This window comes from Lissotriton helveticus, chromosome 6 (genome assembly GCF_964261635.1).
Source record: "Lissotriton helveticus chromosome 6, aLisHel1.1, whole genome shotgun sequence".
Lineage (NCBI taxonomy): Eukaryota > Metazoa > Chordata > Amphibia > Caudata > Salamandridae > Lissotriton > Lissotriton helveticus.
In genome coordinates, this window is record NC_136067.1 from 1,156,793,809 (window position 1) to 1,156,817,970 (window position 24,162).

At 46.0% G+C, this 24,162-nt stretch overlaps 1 protein-coding gene across 1 annotated transcript in view; it reads right to left on the reverse strand.

The window, feature by feature from the left end:
- LOC144763334 (uncharacterized) overlaps nt 1-24,162 on the reverse strand; it is a 414,265-nt gene that overhangs the window by 305,786 nt on the left and 84,317 nt on the right. Inside the window, exon 2 of the mRNA XM_078648822.1 lies at nt 5,863-5,989. Coding sequence (XP_078504948.1) covers nt 5,863-5,989 — 127 coding nt within the window. The remainder of the gene's footprint in view (nt 1-5,862; nt 5,990-24,162) is intronic.

Sequence of the window (24,162 nt, forward strand, 5' to 3'; positions counted from 1 at the left end):
ATGCACCTCATCACACTCTAATAGAACACCCACTCTGAAATACAGACTATCATTTTCAAAACCATGAACACACCAATACCAGTTACTACATATCCACTCACTAATTCCTAGCTGTACACACAGATCCACTCATTCACACATACAGTTACTCGTACATACAGTCAGCCATTAATACAGCATTATAATATGCACTCACATATCTATACAGACACTCACATGCCGCCTCTCATTCATAGTGTTACTTACACACCTAGTCAGTCATGGAAATAATCAATCACACTTTCATTTACTCACCTGTGCAGTTATACACATACCACCTCACTTATTTAAATATATACTAACACATACTTGCAGTCTAATACAATAAGTAATACAAGCACACACTGATCCATACAGGCACTCTCACAATCACTCACTGTCACATATAGTCATTTATACAGTCCAACACTCACATATACTGCCTTTCACATATGCAGTTACTTACACATGTGCCACTGAGGCAACCATTCACTCACCAACACAGCCATACACACACTCAGCCAGCCATACAGCCCTTTAGAGATACAGACTTGAGCACATATACCCAGTGAATTATCCACTTACACATCTATGCACAGACACACACCCCACACTCACCGACACGGACACTCAGGTACCCATACAGATCCTCAGACTACAAATCAATAGCCCATATAGATCCTCATTTAGCTGCTAACCAACCCATGCAACCGCTTACACACCAACTGATAACCTAAACTGTGTGAATGTGTGTATCAGACGCTAACAGATGCATTAAGCAAGACACAATTAATCACTCACTTATACAGCCAGTCACACACCTACTAAATCAACCATGCTAACTCTTATACACCCATTCATTCTTCAATACAGCTTGGCATATATATATATATAAAACATATTTACATTTTATGGAAACGCAAAGGGACTGATTCTGATGCGGGTTGGAAAGCTTCCTGACCGATTTGGTTTGGAAATGGTTTCCGACCCACTCGGATCGGGATAGTCCGACCGACGAAGTACGATGCATCTGGATGCTTCCGGATACGATTTGGCTGGACTCACAATGGGAGCATATGTTCCTAAGCGCATCATAATTGGGCCCTGGGTCGGGAAGACACGTTCCCGATCCGATTTAGAAGGAGCAAATGCCTTTAGGAGGCCTTCCTAACCGCATTAGAATCAGGCCCTAGGTGAGAGCTCTTACCTAACCGCATCAGAATCAGGCCCATAGTCACTGGATGATGCCATCAGTGATGTCATCAGTGATGTCATTTGAGAGGTCATCAGTGATATCAGTGAGGTCACTGACCATGTCATGAATGATGTAATATGTGACGTCATCAGCAGTACATTGCGGGGGAGCGAGTTATAGTTAGCTCAATTAACTATAACAGGGAGATTTCTATTGCTTTATATGAGTGAAATTTCCAACTAACTATAACGTTCCTGAAACCTATGGTTTTTTCAGTAAATATATATATATATATATATATATTCCAGAAACAAATTGCTCGCACAATTAGAGACACCCACTCGTCGTCTTGCTTAATCCTTTATTTTCAGTTCGCAGCAGCACACGTAGATATGTCTCAGCAGTGAATCTGACGCCATCTGGTGCCAAACATGTTTCGGAGAACTTACTTTTTCAATGGCATGGCACATGAGTGAAACAGCGGCAGTGGCATAGTGAGTGTTTATACACGTTGTTTAAAGTAACGCCCTCATGGGCGTGTACCCCTCGAGCACTGTGGTTTTTGTAGTGCAAGCAAGTATTTGATGCCGGTTGGCAGCGCTGTCATCGTTTCACCTTTCTTTTCATTCCATCGGGCCACTGCATATAACACACTGAGAGTGCCACTTCTCTTGCACTGAACTGAATCAGGCACGACGTTCCATCTTGTGCTTCAGTGATGAAGCACGGACCTGCTGTTTGCAGTGGGGTGGTCTCCGTGACCAGAGCAGGCCACAAATATTCCAGAAACAAATTGCTCGCACAATTAGAGACACCCACTCGTCGTCTTGCTTAATCCTTTATTTTCAGTTCGCAGCAGCACACGTAGATATGTCTCAGCAGTGAATCTGACGCCATCTGGTGCCAAACATGTTTCGGAGAACTTCCTTTTTCAATGGCATGGCGCATGAGTGAAACAGCGGCAGCGGCATAGTGAGTCTTTATTCGCGTTGTTTAAATTCACGCCCTCATGGGCGTGTACCCCTCGAGCACTGTGGTTTTTGTAGTGCAAGCAAGTATTTGATGCCGGTTGGCAGCGCTGTCATCGTTTCACCTTTCTTCAGTTCGCAGCAGCACACGTAGATATGTCTCAGCAGTGAATCTGACGCCATCTGGTGCCAAACATGTTTCGGAAAACTTCCTTTTTCAATGTTATGTTATGTTATGTTATGTTATATGGGTATTTATTACGTGCACGACTACTCTTGAGTATCCTGGCGCGGAGCATAACCACAGAGAAATCGCAGAAGAAGCACAGCATTATATTAGTAAGCTTGATTGAAAAGGTGAGTTTTAAGCAGCTTTTTGAAGCAGCTAAGGTCTCTGGTGTCCCTGAGAGTGAACGGAAGGGCATTCCAGAGGGTAGCCGTTTTAACCGAAAATGATTGACCGCCCAGTCTGGAGCGCCTAAAGCGCGGTATTACCAGCCGGCGTTGGGAAGCCGACCTGAGGTGTCGACTGGGCACGTGAAACGTCACTCTTTTCTTGAGATATGCCGGGCCAGTATCATGTAGGGCTCGATGAGTGAGAACCAGAGCCTTAAATTGCACTCTTTGGGCCACCGGCAGCCAGTGGAGTGTGGCCAGTTGTGATCTTATGCTGATGCGTCTAGGGATGCCCAGCAGAAGTCTCGCCGCCGCATTTTGGATGAGCTGCAGCTTGTTTAACAGAAAGGAGGGTGAGCCCAGATAGAGAGCGTTGGCGTAATCTAGGCGGGACAGTATCAGGGCTCTAGCGACCGTTTCTTTGGCCGGCTGGGGCAAGAGAGGGAAGAATCTACCTAGGGATTTAAGGGTCCCAAAGCAGGCACCCGTCAGTCTTTTAATCTGCTCTGCGAATCGCAGATCTTCATTAAACCAAATGCCCAGATTCTTAGCAGGGCCCCCCTCAGAGAGGGGACAGGGGAAATCGAGAGGCCAAACCAATTCAGTAAATTAGTTTGGGAAGTGACCATATAGTATAATTTCCGATTTTCCCTCGTTGCATTTAAGCCTGGCCTGTGCCAACCAAGTAAATACGGCCGCCAAGCACCTTTGTACTGCGGCCGTTTCTAATTGTGAGTTACCCCAGGTGAACAAGAGCTGGGTGTCATCGGCGTAGGCCATAATTTTTCCACCCAGCTTCTCGGCAAGGTTGATCAGAGGGGTCATATAGATGTTAAAAAGAAGTGGGCTCAATGTTGAGCCTGTGGGACCCCTGTCTGAACTGACCTGGCCGAGGAGGAATGAGGGGGCATCCAAACTTGCTGGTACCATGAGTCCAAGAAGGACTCCAGCCATGACCATACAGCCCCAGTGAGGCCGATGTCAGTGAGGCGAGCCAGGAGGAGTTGATGAGGGACCGTATCAAAGGCGGCAGAGAGGTCCAATAGAATTAGTGCCGCTCTGCCACCCTTGTCCTTACAATCCCTGATGGCTTCCACCACTTCGACCAAGGCTGTCTCTGTGCTGAAGGAGGCCCTGAAGCCCGACGGGGCTGGGTGAAGAGCCCCAGACTCTTCAACAAAGGCGTTAAGCTGGCGAAAGATCACCTTTTCGCAGACTTTGGACAATGCCGGGAGCAGAGAAATGGGGCGGTAGTTTGCTGCGACAAGGGAGTCTGCTGAAGGCTTTTTTAAGAGGGGCAGAAGTTTCGCTTGCTTCCACGGCCTAGGTACCGTTGCAGATTGCATTGACCAGTTCACCATGGCTGTTACTTCTGTCACTACACAATCAATGATTAAATCAAAAAGAGACTAGCTCAAGTTACTTTAGGGGAGGGGGAAGACTCTGGTATGTTTTGTCACGGAGTGTGAACACCCAGCAGGTGTGTTCAAAAAGCCCTCACCCACCAACCTAGTTGGTGGCATGCTTCATCATCGGGCCCACCCAGTGGCACCTAGCGTGCCCCGGGTGTGCTTCAACGCCTGACTACAGCGGAGCTGGTATTTTACTGAGTGTGCGGTGAAGATAGTTAAGGAAGTGATGTTAAAACGGCTGAACGGTGGTCCCAGTACCCGAAGGTAAAATTAGACTTTAATACCTGGGCCTCCGTCAGCGGTTAAAAATAAGGCAAGGGGATGTAAGGGGCGAGTTACGACCTCTCACATCCAATGGTAAAATACCAGCTCCGCTGTAGTCAGGCGTTGAAGCACACCCGGGGCACGCTAGGTGCCACTGGGTGGGCCCGATGATGAAGCATGCCACCAACTAGGTTGGTGGGTGAGGGCTTTTTGAACACACCTGCTGGGTGTTCACACTCCGTGACAAAACATACCAGAGTCTTCCCCCTCCCCTAAAGTAACTTGAGCTAGTCTCTTTTTGATTTAATCATATATTAACCGGGGACATGGACTAGCTTTCTGGTCCTACCTCTCTCTCTTGATTACGCACTACACAATCAATGGCATGGCGCATGAGTGAAACAGCGGCAGCGGCATAGCGAGTCTTTATTCACGTTGTTTAAAGTCAAGCCCTCATGGGCGTGTACCCCTCGAGCACTGTGGTTTTTGTACTGCAAGCAAGTATTTGATGCCGGTTGGCAGCGCTGTCATCGTTTCACCTTTCTTTTCATTCCATCGGGCCACTGCATACAACACACCCAGTGTGCCACTTCTCTTGCGCTAAACTGAATCAGGCACGACGTTCCATCTTGTGCTTCAGTGATGAAGCACGGACCTGCTGTTTGCAGTGGGGTGGTCTCCGTGACCAGAGCAGGCCACAAAGACTGCTGAGACATATCTACGTGTGCTGCTGCGAACTGAAAATAAAGGACTAAGCAAGACGACGAGTGGGTGTCTCTAATTGTGCGAGCAATTTGTTTCTGGAATATATATATATATATATATACACACAAATGAGTCCTTTTGCATTGTTAATTTTTATTGTGATACAGTGTGGCAAGCGTTTTTGTTAATTTTCTTTGACACCACTAAAATGCGAGCAGCAAAACGTTTGGTTTTGCAATGTAAATTTCCACACAATTTCTATTAACATAACAGATCCTATCTGGCATAAATCCTTGCTAAGTTCCTTGAGTTCCGATTGAGAATTGGAATCACACACAAGGCGGCTACCATGGCATGCTGTCCGTGACCGTAATGGCGTCTACATCTAGGCCCATCCTATAAAGGTAAAGGCAGAATGAAGGCACAGATACTGGAGAAATGGAATCAAAATCCAGGCCCACACACATTCTAATGAAATAGGGCACAACATTAACACTTTTGGTTTCTGGGTGCTTACACAACTGAGCTACACTCTAACCCAGAGAACTCCTTTCAAACGTGGGTCCAGTGCAATAAATATAGGAAATACAATGACACAGAGACCGCAAGTATTGTAGTTTCTAAAAAACAAACCATGCTCTTAGACAAAGATGAAAATGTGACATAGGAACCCATATGCTTACACTGGAATATGCTGACCCCAATTCAAAGTGTAAAAATTGCCTCAGAAGGACTAGGAACTGACACATATACTATTGGAACTGGATGAGTGAATTGAGTAAAAATGTATACTTCTTTGGTATAGATCAAAAACAGAAAATGAAAATCTATGGAAAAACAAGCTGGCTTACTGAGATAGCATACACAGTGAAGTTGATTCATTGAAATAAGACATTTACTTTACCCAGGGAGATCAAGGCTTGGTGAATTTCCTTCATCACATTCCTGTAAAGTTCCTTCTGCCATTCATGTAAAAGCTTCCACTCATCTTCGGAGAAATAGGCAGATGCTTCCTGGAAAGCAACCTGTGCCTTAAAAATAAAGTTTTATAAAAATTACTTAGCAACTCTCTTTACTTCAAGATATTTTTGCTCAACATATACAGTATTCATTTACCGCAGCACTCTTCTGTGTGTGTGAGGAGGATTTATTGCTGTTTTTGAAACAATAACTGTGTGCAAGAAGTTACCAAACAACTTCATCTGACAATCCGAGCTCACTGTACACAGGGTCGAAGTGCAGGACATTCATTGCTGAAGGACACATAGGTGCACCTGTTCAAGGGTTTTAACCACATGCAGCTGCTGCTTTTTGGACATTAAACAGGGTACAAGCTATGGCTAAAGGTTGTAATGAGTGATCACTGTGAATGGCCAAACGGGAAAAGTACCTACTATCGACAGTGACAAATTAAAATCCTGAGATCCTCCACAAAAAAGAAAAACACAAATAAAAAAACAAAATTTACAAAATATTCTTACTGTTTAGTGCATGTGATTGTTGACAGTGAAAAAAGTAACTTGTGCCAATTCATGATTATATGTCAGCTAAGGCGATTGCACCTCTGTATTTATGGCTGAGTCAGAGTTCCCAATAAAAAGTAATTTTTTTGTTTCATATTCTTAGCCTCTATGCTGTTTGATAAACCTGCATAAAACTATACAATAAAAAGTAAATCACCTTTGAGGCCTTCATGGCACATTTCATGCAAGTCCACTAAGCAGGAGGCCAGGAAAAGAAGATGTAAAAATGGCAATTCCCATTTCAACTCCAATAAGATTCTTTGCACAGAAAAAATGGCTGAACAGGATTACACCAAATTTAACATGAAAGTAGAAATTTACTCAAGGTAGTGCCTTTCTTTGGCTTGTTGTAAATTTGTTCAGTAGTTTCAGAAATTAGCATTTAAAAAACCGCTGAAGATGAGCTTAAAGAGGGCGAATTTAGAGGTATGCGGACAATAATTTGCTGAATTCGGAGTTGTGGAGCTTCATGGATCCAAAAACTCCCAAAACAATTAAATCCTAGTGGCTGAGGGAGCTTTTTCTTCCATTGACCACTTCAGGTTGGCAAATCCGGAGTCTGAGAGACAACATCAATAAACAAGCATTTGCAATGCCACCAGGTCTGGCATTTAAGGAATGTTGCATAGTAATGTGAAGTATTACAAGTAAATAGTATGGCAATGAATATGTATTTGTGTGCAAGTGAAGAACTGTAGAATAATATTGATGAAGGTTAAAAGAGTAGGTGACAGTTACATTGTCAAGCCAAATCTAAAAACACATGTAGGTTAATGACTGCTGTCCTCTGATCTGTGCTGCTGCTAGAGAAAGACAAATATCCTAAATTATTTTGTTAACCACGATACTTTTTAGAGCACTGCAATGTTATGTGTGTACCCCTGAAACTTTAAGCTCAGCCAGCTGGATAAATAAGCAAAATGATCACAGCTAACTAGAGAGCAAGCACTTTTTGTGGAAGCACACAACTTCATCCCAATCGAAACATGGACTCCTGGCTACCAACATGTAGGCAGAGCCAAAGACCCTCTCTAGTGATGCTCACATAATTGCCTGGCAACAGCTACGTGGTCTAGCCAGACCATAAAAATTTTGCAGTTTCCATTAAAACGAGATAGGGCTCACATGGCATATGAGTGGGTGAGGACAAGCTGAACCCTAGGCTCATGGTGTTTAATTTATATAAACAAAAATAGGTTTGCTTCTCGGTTTTACAGATCTCCCTCTCCCCCACCCCCACCAACCTAGTAACCACGAACACCAGCTGGGAAAGGCAAATCCAGGGGAAACGTCACTAAATGGTACCACAGACCCAGGCCAAGCATCACAGAACATTGTTTGCCTGCTGTTGGATTCACGGTTATGGAACCGCAGATCTAGCATAGATCAGTTAGGCTTGTCCTGGGTTCATGGTATCAGGTTGTGAAACTTACACACTTGGAACTGTAAATCTAATTTTGGATCCACAAACCCCCTCCAACCCCCCCCCCCCCCGCCCGAAAAAAAGCATTGCCTGGCTGTGCACAGCAGGGTTTGGCCACATAGGGGCAGATGAGTGCAGATACACCCCTGCTCATGTTTGGGCCCAGAGAACTCTTGGATGTGGTATATTTTAAAAAACACAAACAAAAAAAGTCAAAGGTTAAAGTGAAGTTACGGTTGCTTTGGTTATAACACTTCAACATATGTTTAAAAACAAAACCTCAAAAATACAATATTTATGCTAAACATAACACCTAAAAGCATTCAATGTGTCTGTCAAAGTGGTATGGATAATGTGGTAATCAATTTAATGAGTAAGATGAATTAAAACATTTGTAACTGCATCTGTTTAATTAATGGTGACGAAATGATCATTGTATTTTATGTGCAAGCTATGATTTGCAAGGCTGTTGTATGGATTGTGAGCCCAACCGTAACGTGTGAACTTCAGTGGGTTTTATTAGTAGCTATAACTGTACTGCACTGCACTTTAACTGTGGTCTGTAACGTGAAATAAATATATTATCTACTGGCGGTAGCAAATAGGTAGTTATTGTTAGGACCAAAGTTTTCATAGGAAAATATTATTTTTTTGCGAATAACTTTGACACCGCTTGACGAATCTTTAGAAATCTTTGCTGTATTGAAAAAGGTGATCCATTAAGCGGGAGCCGAGATATCAGGGGAGGGGACCCAAAACATGTTTACCCCCATGTTCAGTCTATGTGAATTTTTCATTTTGTGAACACAACTACAGTCCAAACCACTACACAATATTGCACCAAATTTGGCAGAACGCTAGATGTTGGTCCAGCTAGCGTGCTTTGTGTAATTTGGTGTAAATCTGTTCAGTAGTATCAGAGATATTGAAGTTTAAAAAATATAGATATCTGGTAGCCCAAAAACCCACTGAAATGCAACTGAAATTTAATTGGCTGCCAACACTTCAACCAGGAAGTGCTGGTGGCCATCTTGGGACCAATATACATGTTAGCACCCCATTGAAGTGCATTGTAGTGGCAGGTTTCGAGGCTCATAAAAAGGAAAACTTAAAAAATGGTGATAGTAAATTTTAGTCACAAAATATTATCATTTGTTGATAGTACCATACTCATTTTAAGAATAGTGGTGTGTTCTAAGGTGATTTTACACTTTGAAAAAGCATTCTGATTGGTTTGAGAGAAAACTGTTTTCTCACGATTTTCCCGTAGAGGTTATGGAAGGTGCTTCAGAAGCTAAAATGCAGAGCATATTTTCTGTAAATTCACACTATCTTTCTCAGCCATATGAAAATAAAGTCTGACATTCTCAGTAAATCAGGTACTTCCAACAGGAGCAGCCTGTCAGTTGAATCCATTGTGTTCTACTGCAGACTCCCAGAGTGTTCTAAAGAACAACTAAAGCGCTAACAGCTTTACTTATGACAAAACTATGACACACTTGAAGCAATGTAGATTGAATCAAACTGGTAGAACTTAAAACTTGTAAGTTAGTAAGAAACAAAATGAGGGGGTTCAGTTTGTCATAGAAATGATGGTTAGTGATGTAGAAAGAAAAATGAGGACACACTTTAAATGAGTTCTCAAATATCTACCTATTCTATTTCATTAAAACTGTCAGGTTTCCCCGGCCGCTGGTAAATCACTGACTGCTATGTGACTCTGTATGGAATACAAAACTACATTCCCCATGATCCTTTGCGCGGCGCTCTAGAATGACGCTGTGCGACCGGAAAGGATATCATGGCGTTTTCTCAGGGAAGCGCTGCCGATTATTTTGCTTGGCGAGCAGATTTCCTGTTTGTGTTTCCTGGACTCTAGTTGGCGTTTCTTGGAGGAGGTTAGCGGTAAGCTGGTGATCGCTTTACCGGATTGGTGGATTACTGTGGTGGGGCTTAGGAAGCGCCCGCAACAAGAGCGGATTGCCGGTCCTCTCTTACCCCTGGACTACGGATTACTGTGGTGGGGCTTAGGAAGCGCCCATATCGAGAACGAAGAACCTTGTATCAGGTTTTCATATATTCGAGTGGTGTGTTTGTTCCAGTGCATTTGCTGTGCAGCCCAGTGTTTGAGCTATTGGCTCCAGAGCTTCTTACGGGGAGCACGCTGCTCCTGTCATTGCTGGACACCTAGGCATAGGTGCCGCCTGTTCATTTCTGGAGAGTCACTTTCCTGTGTGCGCTTACAGAGAAGGATCTGTAAGGACGCTGTGTTTTGCTTTATGCTGGGATTATAATTTGTTACTGTTATACCAGATACATACTTGGTGAACTATCCATATAGGGGAGGTATCCTAATGACATTCTGCTTATACCTATCCTCGGAGAGGGAATCCTTTGTAATAACCAGGAAGATACCGAATAGGAGTGTTATATACTGAGTGCAATTCCCGGGCATTCTGGTTATCTTCATTCCCAGTTCTGGGTAGGTGTGGTTACATCTTATCTGTCTGCGTACATAGGGCCACAGGAAGAGAGTGGGACTGGGGTTTTATGCTTTCTTTTGTTGTGTCTTATAGTAGGAAACCAGGGGAAGTGGAAGAGCCCTTAATATCGCTCCTTCGTTCTGGCACACCTGTATGGTTAACAGGTGAGGTATGCATGTAGTACAGTAAATAGTGAGCCTCTAAGCTGAGGGTTATCCTACCGCTCATCCCTTGCTTTCTGTATCTACAGGTGTTCGGTTCCTGTTGCCCAGCAGTTCCCCTCCGGACCTACATTTTCCCCCGCTTGATCTCCTTAACAGTCTGTGACCTTAACAGCCAGACTTGGGATGATCTAGAGGTGGGCCCCTTTATAGCATCGATACAATCCTGAGGAGCACCCACGAAAGACCTGACAAAAACATTCTGACATGCAGACTGAAACATGCACTTTAAACATCAGCAGCAGACTGCCAGTCAACTCCCTGGTGATCAGTAGCATTACTACAGTGTTCTAATGAACAACTAGAGTGCTAAGATTCTGAAATTATGCCAAATGTGTGGCACATTCGAACGCCATCTTGATAGAATGGAAATAGAAAACCGAAAACATTTTCTATTGAGGACACTGCAGTAATTGAGGAAATGAGGGAGATTCATAACAAATATGTTGCCCATGATGGCCATCAGAGAACAAGCATTTGCAATGCAATAGGTCTCGCATTAGGAAAGTTTGAGCTATTGGTATTGTAAATGACAATTTTTTTATTTATGTGTTGGTTTTGAAAATAGCGGAATTAATAGCTATGTCATTTACAATGCCAATACTTTTAACTTTCGCAATTGTGACACTTAGAGCATTTGTAATGCAATATGTGTTGTATTTACGTGACTTAGATGTATTGATATTACAAATAACAATTGCTTTTAGTTTTTTAAAAATAATTAATACTTAAATAAAAGTTATTGTAATTTATAATGGCATTAGCTTAAACTTTTGTAAATAACTTTTGTGAAGATTATGTTCAGGGTATTTGATTGTGACGAAAATCCAAGAACAGAAGTGAAATATTAACATCTTTTTGTGACATTTGTAATAAAGCTTGAAACATTGAGAGAACATATTTGAACCAGTTGTTGTTGAATGGTTGCACAGATTTATGCTGTGGAGGTGCCGAGTGATGTTGTGGTTGCGACGATTGATGCTGTGGCATTCAGAGATGCTGTGGTAGTGCATAGTGATGTTGTGGTGCCCCTGAGTGATGCTGTGAAGGTGCTGAGTGATGCTGTGGTGATGCGATAGAGTGTAATTATGTGGCGTGTAACTATGTGGCACTGAGTGGTATTTGGAGTGTATGTTGCATTGAGTGCAGTGTAATTATGTGGTGTGTAATTATGTGGCACTGAGTGGTCTTTGGAGTGTATGTTGCATAGAGTGCAGTGTAATTATGTGGCGTGTAGTGGCACTGAGTGGTATTTGGAGTGTATGTTGCATTGAGTGCAGTGTAATTATGCGGCGTTTAATTATGTGGCACTGAGTGGTATTTGGAGTGTATGTCGCATTGAGTGCAGTGTAATTGTATGGCGTGTAATTATGTGGCACTGAGTGGTATTGTGTGGAGTGTGTGTTGCATTCAGTAGAGTGTAATTATGTGCTGTGTAATTATGTGGCACTGAGTGGTATTTGGAGTGTATGTTGCATTGAGTGTGAGAAGCAGGCAGAGGGGGAGCTTGGAGGGTGGAGTGAGGGTGGGGGAGGGACAGTGAGGGCTGACGCGAGTGCGCCAGCGCAGTGGGGAGTGCTGGAGGGCGAGTGTGTTGCACTGAGGGTTGTAGTGAGTTCAGGAGTGGGAGTGTGTTCCAGTGAGGGATTTAGTGAGTGCTGGAGGGTGTGTGTGCTGCAGTGAGAGTTGTAGTGAGTTCTGGAGTGGGTAAGTGAGTGCTGGAGTGAGAGGGCGATGCAGTGAGGATGGTAGTGAGTATTGGAGGGTAAGTGAGTCGCGGTATGGGTGTGACTGGGGCCTGACGTTACTACGATCGGTTTCACTGGCGCTGTGTTACACTGAGCAAAGTGCAGCAGAGCACAAGTGAATGCTGCTGATTTTGGGGTTCATTTATTTATTTCATGTGATTTTCTATAGCGTGAAGATTACCCGAAGGTATCAGAGTGCTTTATAAAAGAACCAGTTGCGATACATAAGGATTTAGGATTACATGAGTTACATAAAAGATAGAAACAGGAAAAAAATTGCAAATGTTCAGGTCTGGCGCTCAGGCCCGTAAAGACGCCTGTAACGCACAGAACATGTGTGTACAGTGCATGTTTTGCATTCCGCACACACGTGGCGTTGTTGGCTATATGTACATTCTGGCGTGCAGAGTATTGGGTACACGAGGGGTAGTCACTGCTATAAAGCAACGGAGCTTTGCAGGCGTGGAGGACAGGTGGATGACACGCCATGCACACACTGCCGCAAAGACTGTATACAAGTGACAGAAACTGTACTGCTGTGTTCGCCTATGTGTGACGGCGTCAGACCATTTCTGTGCACACAGTACTCAGCGCCAGAGGCTCGCTGGGCCGCGCCTTGAGCACACGCGATGCGGCGTGAGCTCGAATAGCCCAGGATGCCACCAGTATCCCTCGGGTACCATATACTTTGTGGCACAGTACTGGGCCTTGCATGGCGTATGTACTCACCACCACAGTTTACCATAGGCTCGCTGGGCAGGGCGTTGTGCACACTCTGGGTGAGGTGAGATAAAATACGATAAGATGTATGCTGTATCTCTCGTGGTCCACTATAGACGGAACCAGCACTTATTTTGTAAAAATAATATGTGCCAAGACTCTCTGTTCTGCCAAAAATAGTAACAACACAACTACTAACCAATTACGAATTACTAGTAACTAATTCGGACTATTTCAGGCCCCCACAGCTATAAGAATGGCTTGGGCGGCAGGTCATAGTCATTTCTAATGTATATTGAATTGATAATGAACTAAATTAGACTGATTGTGCCACAAGCGCCGGTGTTGACAATTAGTGGCTCCTGTTCAAATTAAGCACAGGACGGAACCCAGCAGTGCACACGTACTCACAGCGAGAGACTCGCCGCGCTGTGTTGTGCACACGCGATGCCAGGTGAGCCAGGATGCGCACAAGATGTTGACGATACTCAACATTGCACTCACTGCCAGAGTTTGAGTCCCATGCGCCTAAGGTTTGGGGTGAGGGATGTCACGCGGGTCCTCAAGGGAGGGAGGTGCACTGGGTCTTTTGGTGCACACCATGGCACTGCACGATTCCATGCGCACGGATACCCGGTGCCAGACACTTCCCAGGTCGTGCTGACCTGTGTCACAAACGTGTGGCCTTCGGTGCTGGAAGAGGCAAACAGTGTCCAAGTGCAGGGTATATGTTGTGGCACAGGGTGCCTTGGTACCCACCAGCGCAGCGTGCCTAGGGCTTTGTAGAGCTTAGCGCTGCACTTGCGTAGCAGGAGTGCAGGTTACATATGTGCAGTCCAGGAATATCGGCCTGCACAGGGTGGTACATTGAAGGTACACAAAGGAAACATCGGGTTCAACTTCAGTACAATACTCACAGTGCTAGGTGCTAATGGTGTTGTGCATACATGGTGCATGCAGTACAGACTGGGGTACAGCACAGTACTCCCCGCCAGAGGTTACCATGGGTTCGAAGAACTTGGCGCTGTGCACCTGAAGTGAGTGCTAGGCGTGCACATGGTGGTGCATACCAGGTGCACACGTGGTGCTGGGTGTGCACTGGGCACTACATACAGTAAACACTGGGGGTCAGTACTCGCCGCCAGGGCTTGCACAGTACTCACGCAGAGCTGGGCACTGTGCATGTGACATGAGTGCTATATGTTCACGAGTGGCGTATACAAGGTGCATAGAGTGCACATTAGGGTGCAGTACGCACCGCCAGAGCTTGCCCAGGGGCTTGCTGAGGTCGGCGTTGTGAACATGTGGTGGTAGGAGCTCACAGGTGACCTATACAAGGAACGTAAAGTAAACACTGGGGGTCGGTACAGCACAGTACGCACCGTCAGAGCGTGTAAAGGGCTTGCTGAGCTCTGCGCTGTGCACACGTGGTGCAGATGCTCAAGGGGTCCTTCATATACGCTACGTACAGTAAATACTGAAGTGCAGTACTATGACAGAGTTTGCTCGGCACTGTGCACGCGTGGCGCTGGAGGCTCACACTGACCACGGGGGTGCACACAAAGTAAATACAGCAAACACGGGGTACAGTACCCACCGCCAGAGCTTACGCACGGTGGTGCAGAGCTCGGCGCTGTGCACAAGTGGTGCTGCACACAAGGTACACACGTAGACATGGGGTACAGCACTCATTACCGGAACTCGTTCGGGCTCGCTGTACTCGGCGCTGTGCACAAGTGGTGCTGCATGCACGGTACATACATTACAGTAGACATGTGGTACAGTACTCGCTGTGAAGACACGGGGCTGCATACAATGACTAATCGCCGCAATACAAGCACTCCTCCCCTCCTTACAGAAGCGCCGTTTAATGAGCCGCGCTTCCCAAGCAATTCACTCGGCTGTAACTACCGACCCAGGGCAGCCGGAGAGGCTGTGTGGGCGGAGAGCGGCAGAGCAGTGCACAATACACTCCTGAAAGAACATTAGTACATCGAGCACCTCGTGCCAAATTGTGCATTTCTTAACTAGGGGAGGCGGAAAAGCAAAAAGACTGCGACTTGTTCGGTGATTGATTGATTCGAGCCCTGTTCACAGTAACAGCGTGTTCCTGTTATCTTTATTTAAGCGCTAAGCGTGCCTTCTGTTCTACAATGCTGTGCTCAACTGCCAACGATTTGTTTATTTCTAATGCTGAGGTCGTCACTGTAGTTTGAATATATGTACATCCAAAGCAGCATACGCAGCAGCATTACAGAAGCCTAAGGCGAGGTAAGAAGAACCGCAAGCAACAACAGCACCTACTTCCGGTTTGGCCGGCAATGCTTCCGGGTCGCCGCAGGCAGCGCGGCGGCCCGCCCTGCACGGGGAAGGGAGGCAGCTTTCGAGGAGGACAGCACCTGGCCGCGAGCGCGTTCTCGTGCGCGTGACCTTAACAAATCGCCGCGCGCGGCCAGTGCTGTCCTCCTGGAACGCTGACACGCTCACTATAGGTCTTTGGCGAGAGCGAGCTTCGCTCGCTTCTAGCCGAGACCTAAAAAAGAGCCCAAATATAACACAAATATCACCCAAATGCAGCCCACATATAGCTCGATGTCAGAAGTGTGCAAAACACTTTGCACAGACTTGACACTGAGCTATTGGAGTGCAATACATGAGCATCATTACTCAAGGGCACATTCATTATGTTTTTAGGCATGGGGAGATTGAGTGATTTGTTCAAAATCACAAGATGTCGAGCTGATGCTGAAACTCAAACCTGGTTCCCCAGTTACAAAGTCTGCAGCTCTGGCCGTAAATTCAAATCCTCTCCCTTAAGTGTAGCAAATAATCAAGTGATCAACTGAATAAAAAAAAACAAAGCTAGAAAATTATTTAAAAGTACTTTGTTGGTATTTTAGAACTAAAAAAATATGTCCTAATTTGAGCTGTTTAGAGAACAAACGATAATTTCTCTGGGAATAAGAATCTCTCATGGAGGAGGGTGCAGAGGCAAGAAGTTGACCATGCTGGGCAGGCGGGAGGGACAGTGGCAGCACAACAGACCATGGAGGGCAGAGGAAAGGGGGTCAAGGGCAGCAAACCAACCATGCAGTAGAGGCAAAGGAGACTGTGGAAACATGAAGGCAGTTATAGTACAACCATACATGCCAAAAGGCCAGATTCAGGCAGGAGACTCCCAATGTTTTTAAGCCCAAAAGGAATTTATTTTATCTGTCTCCTGCATAAAAGCTCCTCTTTTTCAATGTAAGTCAATGTTGAAAATCAATTTCCAAGGTTTTCCTTTTCAAATTCTCCCTCTTACCAAGTTAAAAATGTTGGCAAATAAGGTACATTGGATCACGTAGGGCAGGAGGAATGGGGTAGGGACTTGGACAAGAGAGGACAGGAGGAAGATGGACAGGGGCACCAAACGGACCTTACTGGGCAGGCATCTGGGGTTGTAGCACCACAATGTACCACACAGGACAAGCGGGATGGCAGTTCAGTACAACTGACTATGGAAAGCAATAGGGATGGAACAGGTCCATGTACATTGACAACAGAGGGCAGAAGGGAAAGAGGCAAGGGCAGCAGGCTGATCATACCGGACAGACAGGAAGGACAGTTGCAGCATAACGGACCATGAAGGGCAGGAGGGAGGGAGCGGGTGGCAATCAAAGTACCAGATAAGGCAGGAGGGGGATTAGGGGACTGCACATGGAAAACGGAGGTTGGGGGTAAGAGGGCAGGAGCATCAAGCTGACCATGGACGGCAGGAGGGGTAGGCACTGGAAACACAACACACCATGGTTGGCAACAGTGAGACTAGACATTGGAGGGAAGGTGGGAGGGGGGTCAGGGCAGCAAGCCGACTTCACAGGCCACGTGGCGGGGATATAGCTGCACAGAAGGCCATGCATGGCAAGTAGGAGGGTTAATGGCAGCACAATGGCCATGGAGGACAAGAGAGAGGGGACAGGGGCATGCACAAAGGACCATAGAGGACAGAAGGGAGGGCTAGGGGCTGGACACAGACATAACAGGGCAGGGGAAGGGGCTTCACAACAGACCATGCAGGGCAGGTAGGAAGAGCAATTGCAGCAAAACAGAGCATGGAGGGCAGAAGAGAGTGGTAGCAAAATGGATCATGGAGGATAGGAGAGAGGGGATGGGGCATGGAACTTGGACAGGCAAGATGAGGTGGCAGGGACAGGCGGCAGCCATATGACCATACTAGGCAACTGGGAGGGACAGTGGCAGCTCAACAGAACTTTCAGAGTAGATAGAAGTGTGGCAGATCCATAGAATATGGTGGGCAGAATGGAGGGAGCAAGGGCATGCACATAGGCATCAGAGGGCACGTGGAAGGAGAGTATGGTCAGCAAGCTAAGCACATAGGCTAAACAGTAGGACAAAATTGGGGCACAGAATGGGGCAATGGAGGGCATGAGGAGTGGGCAGGGACATCAAGCTAAATAGAGGGCAGTGGCAGGACATCCGACCATGCAGAGCAGGAGGGAGGGGGCTTGTGCATGGACTTGGACAATAGAGGGTAGGGAGAAGGTGGATAGGACAGGCAGGAAGGGTAGTGGCAGAACAATAGCCATGAACAGCTGCAATGAGGGTGAAGGGTCATGGACTTGGATGGCAAGGAAGAGCTAAGGTGGGGCAGCAAAATGCCAGGCCAGGCCCTGTGTTAAACCCCTCCCCCCACCCCCACTCCTGTGCACTGCGATGGGCATCTTACTTAATGTTTTAAAAAAAATGTAGAATTCAATGGAAAAAACAGAGGTTACAGGGACATTATAGTGAGGAAATAGAATTTAAAAAAACCTTAGAAATTCACTGAAAAAACCGAAAGGTTACAAGAAGGTTCTAGTTAGGCTCAGATTTCACATGTACAAAACTAGTGAAATTCAGCAGTTACGGGTTACCTGAGCCAACTATAATTTATGCCCCCACAATGCACTGCTTATGACCTCACATATTAGCTCACTCATGACATGGTGAGTGACATTACTCATGACATCACTCATGACATCATCCAGTGTTGTTTCCATGTATCTATATTTGTTGAAAAAAACTGAGGTGACAAGGACAGTATAATTGGGAAATGGAATTTAAAAATCTTAGAAATTCACTGAAAAAACAAAGGTTACAGGGACGTTATAGTTAGGCTTAGGTTTCACTAGTACAAAACCAGTGAAATTCAGCAGTTATTGTTAGCTAAGCTAACTATAACTGCTTATGACTTCACTTATTACATCACTCGTGACATGGTCAGTGACATCACTGATGACATCATTCAGTGACTATGAGTGTTTAAAAGAGTGTTAACTATATATACCAAGGTGTATTGGTGAATCAGTGGGTATATGAGTGCCTCATTGGATGATTCAGTGGGTGCGTGACTAAAAGCATAAGTGAGTGATTAGCTGTCTCAGTGAATGTATGAGTGAATGACTGTTGTGTGAATTTCTGTAGCTGTCTATCAGTTGGTGTCTAAGTGGTTGTATGGATGTAGGAGTGGGCGAGTTTCTGTATGGGTGAGGGATTGGTTGTCTGGGTACCTCAATGGGTGTCTCCGTGTCTGTGAGGGGGTGTGTAACTGCATGTATGGATAAGTGAGTAGGTGAATCAGTGGCCCTATGGGTTAGTGTGTGTGTGTGTGTGTGTGTGTGTGTGTGTGTGTGTCATGTCATCAGTGATGTCACTGACATGTCATGAGTGTTGTATGCGAGGTCACAAGCAGTGCATTGCAAGGGCGTGAGTTATAGTTAGCTCAGCTAACTACAACTGCTGAATTTCACTGGTTTTCTACTAGTGAAACCTGAGCCTAACTGAAACGACCCTGTAACCTTTGATTTTTTTCAGTGAATATATACATAAATAAAATATATAAAATATATAAATAGAAGTTAAGGATGAGGCACAGCAGGTAGATGCACAATACTTTTTGGTGCATAAATGATGCGTTTTGACTGAACTAGCCTTTGTCAAGTTATGTAAAGTGTTCAACTCACTGTAAAAATGTTTCAAACATTATACACATAGAAACGGCCACAGTAAATTAAAATATCAATATAAATGTGAATTCATTTTTGTGAAAAAACGCTTTGAAATTACGGACATGTTAGATTCAATTCATCAAGACATAATATTAATAAATGACTCCTCAGTCAACATTTGTCAGGCCCCAGATGTATGGCACTTGGAGGACTCCCCGGATGGCAGTGAGTTAAATGCCCTTTTAAACACGTATGATTTGATGTTTACCTTGCAAAATGCACCTAGGCTGCTTAGCAGTAGTCATCCACCCTCCTATAAAGGAGGGGGGCCACGCTACAGTTATTGATTTTATTTTTGTTTCATTGTCCATGAATCATATTATACAGCCCTCTTGGATTCTGGACAAACCCCTTGATCATAACCCTGTGGTTCTGGGGATGAGGTCACAACACTCGCAGGAAACACAAGACACCAGGTGATTGGGGGCACGGATGTTGGCAGATCAGGGGAGGCGACTGCGGTGGTTGCAGGTGGATACTAATGCTCTTAACAGCTCCCTTTTTAAATAAAAACATAAAGAGATCATGAAGTGCCTTGAAGCAGCTCCCATAGACATGGATGTAATTAGTTCCTTTGTCACCCTTGCACAGGCAGTAGCGGGCTTGTTAACAGTGCTGGCGGTGCCTGCATTTCGGACCAGCCGAGATGGTTTGATAGGGGGTGTTCTAAGGGGTTAAGGAATCGAAAAATAGCACTGAAAGAGTTACCGCGTGAAAAGACAAGGTATCCATTTGCCGACGAAAGAGCGGAGGTTAATACAGGAACAAGCCTGGGAAGAGCTGGTTCAAGCAAGTGAATTAAAGGACAGTACCCTTTCCTGGAAGGTTATCAACAGCCCTTGTTTTTCTGAACCAGATAAACCAAGAATGGTTCATCATATAACCCAGGAGCAATGGAAGGCACACTTTCTTACAGTCTATAATCACAAACAAGCACTTGCAATGCAATAGGTCTCGCATTAGGAAAGTGTGAGCTATTGGTATTGTAAATTACTTTTTTTTTTAATATGTGTTGGCTTTGAAAAAATATAAATTAATAGCATTGTTAGTCGAGGAAAAAAAGATTATACAAACCTTACTGCCTCTTTAAAATCATCTAGAGACCGTTTTAAAATCATTGACTCACTATTGGTGCCTAAAGTGGCTGACTCCATAGCTGAGACACAGGAGCTTTGCGATAATATCGTGAGCTTTTTTCATGCAAAAATTGCTGATATTCATAAATCACTTGAAATTCTCAACTTGGAGCTGGATACGAACCCCGCACTTTTTTCTCCCTCTCCCTCTCCTGTCCTTGATGAGGCTTCCGAACCTTGCTCTAAACCAGGCTTTGCTGACTTCCCTCATCTAACTTTGGAGGAATTAAATTGCCTCCTTGATGACACCAAGTCATGCTCTCCCTTGGACCCCTGTCCTTTAAAAACCTTGACGGCCTGCAGAGAGGTGGTTCTCCCTCCTCTTCTAGAGGTCATGAACTTGGCCATCACGAAGGGGATTTTTCCTCTATCATGGAAATCAGCAGTTATTAAACCCCTGCTCAAGAAGGCTTCTTTAGATCCGGGAGTTTTGAAGAATTTTCGTCCCATCTCACTTCTCCCAGCCCCGGCCAAAATACTTGAGGCCCACCTTAATCGCCATCTCTCCACTTTTTTGGAGAGCTCTAATCTGCTGGACATCTCCCAACACGGGTTCCGTGCTGCTCACAGTACAGAGTCTGCCCTCATGGTTGTGATTAACAACATCCGCTCTAAGGTCGACAGGGGCCACACTACTCTCTTGGTGCTGCTCGATTTTACGGCAGCCTTTGACACACTGTCTCCTTCGATCCTGGTTTCCAGGCTTGAGGGGATTGGGGTGGGTGGTACCACCCTCAGCCTACTGGCCTCTTTCCTCCACCAAAGAGAACAGAGAGTCATGATGGGCAACTTTCTCTCTTCCTCCCAGTCAGTGCAATGTGGGGTCCCGCAGGGTTCTTCGTTAAGTTCCCTGCTGTTTAACATCTATGTGACCCCACTTGCCAAAGTGGGGAGATCTTTTGGATTTGAGGTGCTGTCGTAGGCCGACGATACCCAGATCATGGTTTCCATCACACAGTCGGTCAACTACTCAGCCCTCAAATTTAGATCGTGCATGGAGGCAGTATCGCAATGGATGGTGCGGAACTTTTTTAAACTGAACGGGGAAAAGACCGAGGTCCTGATATTCGGAAGAAATCAGGAGATATGGTCCAAGGATTGGTGGCCGGCCTCCCTGGGGGACTGTCCTCATCCCACTGACTCCGCCAGGAATCTTGGAGTATTGATAGATTCGGCCCTTCCTTTCGACCCACAGGTCAACAGAACGGTGTCTACTTGTTGTGGCATCATTAGAACGCTGAGAAAGATTGCCTCGTATCTGTCCCCTGCTGCTCGGAAACAGGCTACAGTTGCCTTGGTTTCTTCTAGGCTTGATTTCTGTAACGCCCTTTACAGCGGCATAAACAAGAACTCGATCCACCGCCTCCAGATGGTACAAAACGCTGCAGCCAGGATGGTCTTGAAACTCCCAAGGCTTGCCTCAGCAACTCAGGCTAGGAAGGATCTCCACTGGCTTTCAATTCATTCTAGGATTTCCTTCAAACTTCTCTGCCTCGCCCATAGGGCTGTCTTTGGATCAGGCTCCGAAGGCGTTCGGTCTCTTGTTTGTGCCTATACGCCCAGGAGAACTCTTTGCTCTGCCTCTAGAAATCTGCTTTCGGTTCCTAGATTTGCTAAGGCGAGGTGGGGAGGAAGACGGTACAAAAGAGGGTGGGATGGACGGAGCGTCTGAACCAATCAAACACTCACACCCAGTCAAAAGATCTTGGTTTGATCCATCACCGTTCTTTAGCCCACTCTGCCACCCCAGTTCAGACATGGCTATATGCAAATCAGTCTGACCCTGTGCCTCATGGGAACAGTCCAGCCCGAACTGCCAAGCCATGACTTCCCTGGACCGGAAACAAGCTTCCGAGGACCGGTTTCTGGCATTCCAGCCGTCTTCAGCCCGGCTTGCTTGAATCCAGTAGCAAAGTGAGCAAGGGACTCACGTCTGAGCATACCCTGCCACACTTATGGCGGCCAAAGCGGTACAAAAGGGGGTGGTGATGGACAGAGCGTCTGAACCAATCAAACAATCACACCCAGTCAAAAGATCTGGGTTTGATCCATCACCGTTCGATAGCCCACTCTGCCACCCCAGTTCAGACATGGCTATATGCAAATCAGTCTGACCCTGTGCCTCATGGGAACAGTCCAGCCCGAACTGCCAAGCCATGCCTTCCCTGGACCGGAAACAAGCTTCCGAGGACCGGTTTCTGGCATTCCAGCCGTCTTCAGCCCGGCTTGCTTGAATCCAGTGGCAAAGTGAGCAAGTGACTCACGTCTGAGCATACCCTTCCACACTTATGGCGGCCAAAGCGGTACAAAAGTGGGTGGTGATGGACGGAGCGTCTGAACCAATCAAACACTCACACCCAGTCAAAAGATCTGGGTTTGATCCATCACCGTTCTTTAGCCCACTCTGCCACCCCAGTTCAGACATGGCTAAACCCAGATCTTTTGACTGGGTGTGAGTGTTTGATTGATTCAGATGCTCCGTCCATCACCACCCCCTTTTGTACCGCTTTTGGCCGCCATAAGTGTGGCAGGGTATGCTCAGACGTGAGTCCCCGTGATTGATGGTGTCCCCGAGTGATGTGGTGGTGTCCCTCAGTGATGCCCCTGAGTGATGTGGTGGTGTCCCTCAGTGATGCCCCTGAGTGATGTGGTGGCGCCCCTGAGTGATGCCCCTGAGTGATGTGGTGGTGCCCCTGAGTGATGTGGTGGTGCCCCTGAGTGATGTGGTGGTGCCCCTGAGTGATGTGGTGGTGCCCCTGAGTGATGTGGTGGTGCCCCTGAGTGATGTGGTGGTGCCCCTGAGTGATGTGGTGGTGCCCCTGAGTGATGTGGTGGAGCCCCTGAGTGATGTGGTGGAGCCCCTGAGTGAAGTGGTGGAGCCCCTGAGTGATGCGGCGGTGCCCCTGAGTGATGTGGTGTTGCCCCTGAGTGATGTGGTGGTGCCCCTGAGTGATGTGGTGGTGTCCCTGAGTGATGTGGTGGTGTCCCTGAGTGATGCCCCTGAGTGATGTGGTGGTGCCTCTAAGTGATGTGGTGGTGTCCCTGAGTTATGTACCAAGTGGAGCAGTCCTGGTTGGAGAAAGACCTAATGATTTAAAAAGAAAATGTGCTTAAAACTCTCACTGGATCGCAAGAGAGCCCTCTTCATCTACAATGCTTTGTGGCGCAATCATTAAACATTCACCCTGAGTAAATACCTGAAATAGTGGAACTGCGTAAAGTTCGTCATTTTAATATATTTAGCATTTACTGATGTGTCCGCGCCGCACCCCTGCACCATACAGTTGAGTCACCAGACCGCCAGAGAGAATGCCCACCCCCACGTTAGCCAGGCAGGCGGCCCTTGCTCACGGGCCGCATGAAGCAAAGAAGCTTAATTCAACAAGCATTTACAATGCAATGGTTTCGCCTTTGGAAAAGTTTGAGCTATTGGCATTGTAAATGACAAATTTTGTATTTATGTGTTGGTTTTGAAAACAGATAAATAAATGGCATGGTCATTTACATTGCCATTAGCTTAATCTCTCGCAAATGTGAGACCTATTGTACCTACGGACGAGCTCATCAGACAGCAATTTGCCAATGCTCGTTTATATACCGGTTCATGTCACACATGGCGTTTATAAGTACTGTAAGTAATGACTTGCTATTACATCATTTAATTGTAATCAGATGTAATGGCTACTCCATGTCATCGCCTCCAGTCCTGTGCTTTTGTGTGACAACCTAATGCACTCTGGGTATAGTAGTTTTGTTTACTTCATTGACCCAACTACTTTAACACAGTCGAGGTTGCCACCCTAGGTATAGTGGCACAATTCACTGGACGCCCCCTTGACGAGTTGCCCTTGGCAACTTGCAATAGAAGTGGCTGTAGGGGCCCTGGCGAGGGGCTCCAGC